The 9,230-nt window shown below is 43.1% G+C and overlaps 1 protein-coding gene across 1 annotated transcript in view; it reads right to left on the reverse strand.

Moving 5' to 3' along the window:
• The window catches only part of PCNT (pericentrin), a 104,497-nt gene extending 99,628 nt beyond the window's left edge, over positions 1-4,869 (reverse strand). The window contains exons 1-2 of the mRNA XM_075180444.1: positions 4,764-4,869; positions 906-1,085 (exon numbers count right to left, since the gene is read on the reverse strand). Of these exons, the coding sequence (XP_075036545.1) occupies positions 906-1,085; positions 4,764-4,820 (237 nt within the window). The 5' untranslated portion in view covers positions 4,821-4,869. The remainder of the gene's footprint in view (positions 1-905; positions 1,086-4,763) is intronic.
• Positions 4,870-9,230: the final 4,361 nt, after the last annotated feature.

Below are 9,230 nucleotides of genomic sequence, written 5' to 3' on the forward strand. Positions count from 1 at the left end.
ACAGGTTAGTACTCAGAGAGTAACTGATGTACAATAATAAAGGGTAACCAAGTTAATGATCAGATGACAGATTAACGCATGAGGGTTAATAGTGATGCACAATGTAGGTGTTCATGATTCATGCAATGGTTAATGATGTTGGATTGGGATAAATGATGCAGGAAGGAGGGGTTGATAATTACTGTGGATTGAACGGGTTAACAATAACCTTCTGGATGGAGGGAGTTAATTATTCTGATTTAAACAATGAATGGGAGATGATGGGGCAGGGTGATGATGAAGGAGCAATATTATTATTATTTTAAGGTTTTACCATTTCTTACAACGTATCTATTTTAAATTAGATTAAGGGGGGTATTCAATTGTTCCTCCGGGCGCCGCCGGAACGAGCGCGTTAAAACTATTACCGTTTATACGGTAAACTTGCGCGTAAAAACCGTTAATACGGTAGTTTACTCGCTGAATTTCAGCGAGTAATTACCGTATAAACGGTAATAGTTTTAACGCGCTCGTTCCGGCGGCGCCCGGAGGAACAATTGAATACCCCCCTTTTAATGTGTTTGGTTATTGTTAAAGAAAATTATTTTACATGATTTTGGTCTAATATAGAAAAATTCATAAAATTAAAAAATGAAAATAAAAAGTGCAAACAACTATATATACTTATGGACAATTCCTTCTTAACAAAACATGAGACCCCTCCTGAATAGAAAAATGTGAGCTAGCTTTTGGCTCTGGGGAACAGGGGGATTCCCTCTGGACTATTTGCTATAGAGGGGTGGTGTGCCTCATATACCGAAGGAGGGGCTCCCCAAAGTGGAAAAACCTTTTAGTAAGTACTGCATAGGTGTCAATGGTATTTTGACACATTCCTATTAATTGGAAACAGAGACATGAAACCATACCTCTGAGGGGTTGTGTCCAGCACCAGGTGTCAGATCAGTTTCTACATATTTTGTTTTGACTAGCGTGTCCTTCTCCGGCGGAACGTCATTCGGGCGTACAATCTCACCCTTCCTCTTCTTCGTCTTTTTCTGCGTCTTTGAGCTTTCCCCTTTTGATTTGCTCTGTCTGAAACGAGCAAGCTGCACAGGAAAGTGAATGAAAGATACAAGGACAGGTAGGTGAGGAACAGGTAACAGGGCCACAAAACCGGGACAGTCATTGCTAGTAAACAAACAGGGGTACATGGAAGCAAAAGAAGAACAATAGTATCAAATCGTTCAGTGTGAACAAAATGCCCCTAAAAGGGACCAGATTCGACAGGCTGGGGTGGATAGAAATGAATGGTTTCCATAAACGTGCATTCTTCAAAGAGGCCGAGTTGCCAAACAAAATAATCCAAAACTAAAACAGATTTGTTGGTAAACCAAGAAGTAAAAATAGATAAATTCAGGTGTCGCAAATGAAACCAGAGCAGTAACCCAAACATCTTACTACAGCTAAGACATAAGCTGCTTAGGAAGGATTAGAGATTTATATGTACACCTGTTTAAATATTGCACAGCTAAACACCACTTGTGCAGCAGAGACAAAAGACCTCAAATCAAACAAATGCATAATACACATCAACATTTTGGAATAAACAACTAAACATAACAAAGTTACACAAGTTTAAAGTTAAATCTTTGAAAGGCAGGGCCACTCATACATTCTATTTAAAAAATAATTATATATAAACTGCCAATGTGGTTGACCATAGTGGGTAAGTGGCATAGCCTTATATCATAACTGCATTATATATGTGATTTAAACTTCATTTCTCAAAGCGAAATTTTATAAACACTTTTGATATGGCTAATTTAAGCCATTGCAAAACGTGTTCATTGTAATAAAGGGGAAGCTGCATATCAAAAGAAGGCATTTGGAGAATCTCATCTGCTAAGAACTTCTAGCAACTGTATGCTTAACTATTAAACCAGGGTGATAACTCACTATCCGCACATATAGGTAGGATGACAAATGAAGTGCACTAACGTGTGTGTGTGTGTGTAATTATATAGAACACATACATATATACACGCGACCCAAGTAGAAGAGAAAGTGGGCGCTTCATAGTGCAATATTATTGCTTTATTACAAAACGCTTCTTTGTGGTTTAAAAATACTAACACCAGATAAAGACAATGACAAGGCATGTATCAGTAATGAATATCACATAAGAGTTACCACCAGGTGGGAGGAACATATATACCATCTGATTTACTCTATTACTCAAGTTGTGGCTCAAACAGCATGTACTTCAACTGCCAAACTATACTTCTACGCGTTTCATCACCAAGAACAGAATTTTAATTCACACCTGCAAACCATTTGCCATACTCTAAAGATAAAAAGATCAATGTTTTTAGAATTTGTGCCCCTTAACTTGGCTAGTACAACAGTGGAGACCACATGTTTTGATTTCTATGTGCAATTTTGACACAAATCTTCAAAAGGTTCTGGAAAGACACCAGTCCAACGAGATGAATTAATTTGATGAGACAGCTAAAAACTAAATAAAATTGTGATTTCTCTGAAAAATGGCTGTGTACATAGCAGCCAACTGTTCCCAATTTCCAGATATAGTTCAAAATTTTAAAGATTTGTCACCGGAAAGTCATGCCCCTGGAAATGACCATGTTTTCTGTGTTGGCCAACTCTACAGTGCAATTCCCTTTATTCTAAATGCAATTAACATTCCATGTTCTCTAAAAAGTAATATTTATGGAATGCAAGTAACCAAGTTCAGAGATCACACTGCAGAGGTCCACCTAGAAAATACTACATGTAACATGCAATAAAACCACTGTAAAGTGTCCCTGGATATTATTTTAAGATGAAGGCAACTATGCAAGTAAGAGATCAGGCTAGTAAGCAGGTAAAATGGAAATAAATCCCCACCAACAATACCAAAAATTAAAAATATAATAAAAAATACCACACATCAGGAGGACAACCCTACTCCCCAGCAATTTAAAAACACAACACAAATTTATTTAATTTTTGTAACTTTTTATAAATACAGTTGCTGCAAGACTAGAAAACACAAGACAATAGGGTGCACCCTTCCGTGCAACACTTTTTTCCAGATTTTAGCTTCAATTTCAACAGGAGGGCCATTCAACGCACTTTATTTTATGGCCTAGACCTTGAAGGAAATTGCCATAATCTTTGCAGCCATGTCAATGAATATACAGTAATCCAGAAGCAAAAAGATTAAGGGCTAGATGTACTAAGCTGCGGGTTTGAAAAAGTGGGGATGTTGCCTATAGCAACCAATCAGATTCTAGCTATCATTTTATAGATGCTACTAAATAAATGACAGCTAGAATCTGATTGGTTGCTATAGGCAACTTCCCCACTTTTTCAAACCCGCAGCTTAGTAAATCTAGCCCTAAGTATTTTAGGGCTAGAAACAAAACAGAAAACATGTGCGCCTTATTTTCAGCACAGAAAAGAACAAGTTTGTGTCAGACTTGTTTCAACTAAATTGTGTACAATATAATACCAACTCTGGCATAATATGAAACTTGAAATCTAATTAAAGACATGGGTTATAAGTGATGTATCAGTTATTGCTGTTGGAGGCTGTACTGGTTATGGACAGGCTCTTATCATTGGGAGGGGGGGCATACTGGTTATGGACAGCCTCTTGTTGTTGGGGGGTACTGGTTATGGACATGTTCTTGCTGTTGTGTACGGGGTGTACTGGTTATAGGCAGGCTTTTGTTGAGGGGGCGCAGCGGAATGTACTAGTTATGGACAGGCTCTTGTCGTTAGGGGGCGGGGTGTACTGGTTATTGACAGGCTCTTGTCGTTGGGGGGGCAGGCTCTTGTCATTGAGGGGGCAGGGTATACTAGTTATGGACAGGTTCTTGTCGTTGAGGGGGGGGGTGTACAGGTTTTGGACAGGTTTTTGTCATTGGGGACGTGGTGTACAGGTTTTGGACAGGCTCTTGTCATTGGGGACATGGTGTACAGGTTTTGGACAGGCTCTTGTCGTTGAGGGGGGGGGGGGGGGGGGGGGGAGTGTACAGGTTTTGGACAGGCTCTTGTCGTTGAGGGGGGGGGGGGGGGTGCACAGGTTTTGGACAGGCTCTTGTCATTGAGGGGGGGGAGGGGGGAGTGTACAGGTTTTGGACAGGCTCTTGTTGTTGAGGGGGGGGTGTACAGGTTTTGGACAGGCTCTTGTCGTTGAGGGGGGGGGCGTACAGGTTTTGGACAGGCTCTTGTCGTTGAGGGGGGGGGGGGTGTACAGGTTTTGGACAAGCTCTTGTCGTTGAGGGGGAGGGGGTGTACAGGTTTTGGACAGACTCTTGTCGTTGAGGGGGCGGGTGTACAGGTTATGGACAGGCTCTTGTTGTTTTTGGCAGGTGAACAGGTTATGGACAGGCTCTTGCAGTGGGGGGGTGCTGGTTATGGTCAGGCTCTTGTGGCTGGTGGGGTTGTAATTATATACAGATTCTTGGGGGCTGATTATAGACAGGCTCTTGAGGGGGGTTACTTGGATAGGCTTTGATGGAGGTGTTTGCTGTTCATGTATTGATAATAGTTGGTAAGTTTTTTTTTTATCCTTTTATAGCTAATAGTTTTAATATCTGCTGATATTGGAGAAGGACCAAGAATCAGTAAGCATCGTTGTCAGCTCAGAGTCATAGAAGAAGAGGTAAGAGGGAGATAAAGTTTTCAGTGAAGAGACAATAGTGGACGTCTACTAAGAAACCACAGGGTCTGTAACTACACGTGTAACGTCAACGTTCTACAGCACTGGGGGGTCTCACCTTCGCCCTCCCGGCCTGTACCTTCTCTCTGCGTTGTTCCTCCGCCGTCCCGTCCATACTTTCACTAACTGTCACTGATAACAGTCAACATGGCGCTGCCGAGCCCGCCTCATCCGCCAAACAGAATAACCAATCGCTACAAAGCTTCGCCCAATCACCGGCGAGCTCTTACGACACTGACACGCCCATAAAACGAACTTGTACTTCTGTACGCGGATTGGATAGACTCAAACTTCCCGAACGACCCTGTGAATCTGACTTGTCCCCGTTACTATGGTAACTGGATTCCTGACTGACGCTCAGTGGAGATGGTTCATGTTCCCGTCTAAGTTATGAGGCCCATAGTAAACCACCGAGTATAAACTTTCGAAATCTGTGGGTTTAGACACACCCCTTAGTGCTGTCAGCCAATCAGAAGATAGCAGATTACAACCCGGGAAATATAATTTTCACGCGCAATGGGAAGGGATGACTAATGTAAACATTGCATAGGCTGTGAAAACAAATATCTACTGTTATACCCCATGCCTATGGAATCACAAGGGAAATTGCAAATAGACTATTATCTGCAAATGTTCATTCTGAATGCTCCTCACAACCCAATTCCTCACTATGGACCCCATTTAGAGTCGGACGCAAAGTCCGTGTAAGGAGCGTAGGAGTGTGCCACAGCTTGGTAGGGTATTAGGAGTTGCAAGCAAACCCCAGTTGTGTCCCACTCGTAATACCCTATCGAGCTGCGAGCAGTTCCTGCAGCCAGCTAACGCTTGCGCCACCTAATTCCTGCCGCACAGCTTTAGCCCTGTTTTGACGTGTGTTGTGTCTGCGCCTCACTGCGACTAGGATGCATTTACATGGTCACGCCTTCACAATTCCGTGTTCCTCCCATTCTCTCGTAGTGAATTGCAAGCTGTCGCAAGTGGTAATTGCGTCCAAGATGCAGGCAGATTTGGAGCTTTCTGCACATGCGTGGTAGTGTTTTTTGGTTAGATGCGCCTAAATTGGACTTTGCGTCCGACTCTAAATGAGGTCCTATATGTACCGTTTTCTATGTATAGAATTATTATGTAAGCAGTGGAAATCCAGAGTTATGAAGGTATACAGCATAGTTGCCAATGTTTTAAAATAGTTGAGCTGGTGCATCTAAGTATGTCGCCTGCATTTCTGACTTTAGCGCAATGCAATATGTATCATGTAAATTGTTTTAATTTGATTATACCAAGCTGTTGTGCATTACTGCAGTTAATATACTCTTCAGAATAAATATTAATTTGTATTGCACAAGGGGTAAGAATGGATGATATGAATTGCATGTAACATTCAGAAAAACGAATTTTGTTCTGGAGTTTGTCAATATTGAAATACAGGGACATTTCCAAGGGCAAAACTAACTGTGACTGTCTATGGACATTAAATGCACTTGTCAACTGTGCCTGCTGCAAGATGGTATCACTGCAGATATATATGCCCACCTAGCAAACAACAGACGATCATGCAGTGTGTATAAAGTATTTATAATGAAGCCATGCAGCATGCATGATTTATATGAGGCCATGGTTGTTCTAGCAACATTATCAGAGATGCTAACTGATCAATTTTACCTGCAAGATATATGTCAGCTCTCAAGCATAGCACTGACTTTCTGATTGCATGATTAATTCAGTCAAAAATGTAGTACTATGGGAGCAAATATATCTCAGGGATGAAATGGGTTAGGTTGCCATCTTTGTTCTGTGTACTTGTCATTTAAAGGTGATTTAAACCTTCTGGTCCCACCATTTACTTTGTGACATCAATATAGCAGTGATGCATCTATCACCTTTATTTTACTTGATGCCACACAATGTAACCACCACATTTGTTTAAGACACACTGTAGGACTAGAACAACACTTTGGGCTAGATTTACTAAGCTGCGGGTTTGAAAAAGTGGGGATGTTGCCTATAGCAACCAATCAGAGATTCTAGCTTTCATTTATTTAGTACTTTCTAAAAAATGACAACTAGAATCTGATTGGTTGCTATAGGCAACATCCTCACTTTTTCAAACCTGCAGCTTAGTAAATCTAGCCCTTTGCCTATCTCTTCCAGGACAAACTCCAGAAGCAGCATTTTCACCAAGTGTGGACACTAAAGTGACAAAAAAATATAATTTAAAAGAGATTTACATTTATGTACCTTACTGCTATTTAGTAAAATACTGTTTTTGTTTATTTAATAAAGAGCAATTGACTACATTGGGAGCACCTTTTTGTTATCAATCTTCATCTCCAGCTGTCTTTGTGTCTGCAGTTATGAATTGGGAGAAGATAGAAATCCTGTAGCTAATACGGTAATCAGAATGCTCAAGGCACCAAACACTATTTTAGGAGATGAGAGATGATCTTGTGGGAGTCAGTGGCCTATCCACTTTTGTGATTATGTTAGTGAGAATAGGGGAAGTGTCATGATGTGAGTAGTAGAATGGAGGAAGGCAGGAAATTAATTACAGACACTAAGGTACATTTATAGAAGAGTTCTCCTGTAAACAAAACAAGAAAAGACACAATTAAGCATTGTTTTAAATTGTCTCAAAATGAAACATAGTAACAGAATTTTGCAAGTCTTAAATAAGATGCAGGCACACAAAAGTACAAATCCACTTACATAAGCGGGAATTGCCATTATGGACTAGCACTGCTATTACAGCACCACTTTTGATCACTGCCGTGATCAGACGAACACTTTTCTAAGGGGCCGATTTAGTCAGCCGCGAAGTTCCACAGTAGCCTTGCACGCTGTCTTTATGTACACATTACTGGCAATTAAGGTAATGCAAACTACACTAATTTTTGTTCACACCTCTATGAGCGAAGATCATTACAAAAGCATCATATGGAAACACACCACCTGATGTTACTGCAGGACCTTGCTGTTAATTAAATCGGCCCCTAAGACTGCAACATTTCTGTGCATGTAGTGTAAATGTTACAATTATGTTTTAAACTATCCTATGATGTCAGGGTTTCAACATTTCATCCTAGGACAGATCAGGGAATATAAAAAAAAAAAATATTATTTTTTTTTTAACTCTTTATTTAGAGTGGAAACAGTATGAAAGGTACAAACATAATGTTAATCAAAAGAGTATAAGTATACAAGACATCTCTTATTTTTATGTTTTATACTCGAGAGTGGGAAAGGGGAGAAGGATCAGGGATCACCGGAGGAGGAAGGGGGGGGGAGAAGAGGGGGAGAAGGAGAGGCACTAATATTGTGGAGAAGTACCCCGCAGACCAGCTCCCCGTTAAGAGGGCGAAGTAAGAAGAGGAAAGCCACTCGCCGTTCCAGCGGTGAGTATTTCTTCTCTCTTCTTGCAGGTCCCGGTGGCAGCGGGCAAATGAGCCAATCAGGGCTCGCTTCCAGCTGCTGGCCAATCAGTGGCCGGACCAGCGAGCCAATCCTGGCTGGTCTCTGGCCATTTGAACGTTTGGCGCCACCGCAAGGCAGTCGGGGCTCGCAGTGATGGCTGATGATGTCGTTGGGCCCGCGGCTTTACAAGCCGCCAAGCGCGCCATTGCTTCGGTCCGGCAGCGGAGAAGAACAAAGAGGACGTCCAGCACTGGAGACGCCGGCGGAAGCGGCAGGGAGCCCTTGTAAGGGCTGTGAGCTACTCTGCTGCCCGAAGACCCAGAAGAAGACGTCAGCGAGGTGAAGATCGTCGCAGAGCCCTTGTAAGGGCTAAGAGCGCACCCGCCAAGAAGACTCCAGGAGCTCCGAACGGGAGAAGAGGCGCCGGCGGCTGGAGTGTCTGGAAGACCCGAAGAAGGCGCGGCAAGCTGAGTTTCCTGCATGGAGCAGGTGAGTATAAAATACTAAATTAGGTCAAGCATAAGGCCCAGGGGCACATTTCAGGCACTAGGTCTGTGGCACAGCTAGGGGTGGCCACGGTAGGTGTTTGCTGGGCACAAGGCCCCCAAGGTAGTTAGAGAGGGTGCAAGGCCCTAAGTAGTTAGAGAGGGCGCAAGGCACTAGGCAGTTAGGGAGGGTGCAAGGCCCTAGGCAGTTAGGGAGGGCGCAAGGCCCTAGGTAGTTAGGGAGGACGCAAGGCCCTAGGTAGTTAGGGAGGGTACAAGGCCCTAGCGTTAGGCTAGAGGGGTACCAGACCCCATAGCTAGAGAGTCAGCAGGGCAAGAGGCCCTTTGAGCGTAGCAGGGCATGCGGCCCTTTGAGCGTAGCAGGGCACTAGGCCCTTCAGTGTAGAGAGGCACAGGCCTCTGGGTGAGGGGAGCGATAGGCTCCCGCGAGTGTAGCAGGGTGGCTGCCCTGTAGTGTAGCAGGACATTGGGTCCTTGTGGTTAGAGGGATAGAAGGTCCCTGCTGGTTAGCGGGGCAGTAGGCCCTTAGGCCCGAAGTAGTGTAGGGGGACACTCGGTCCCTTGGTAGTTAAGAAGTAGAGTTCTGGAGCGGTTTTCAGAACCCCTCCATT

Source organism: Mixophyes fleayi, chromosome 7, assembly GCF_038048845.1.
Source record: "Mixophyes fleayi isolate aMixFle1 chromosome 7, aMixFle1.hap1, whole genome shotgun sequence".
Classification (NCBI taxonomy): Eukaryota; Metazoa; Chordata; class Amphibia; order Anura; family Limnodynastidae; genus Mixophyes; species Mixophyes fleayi.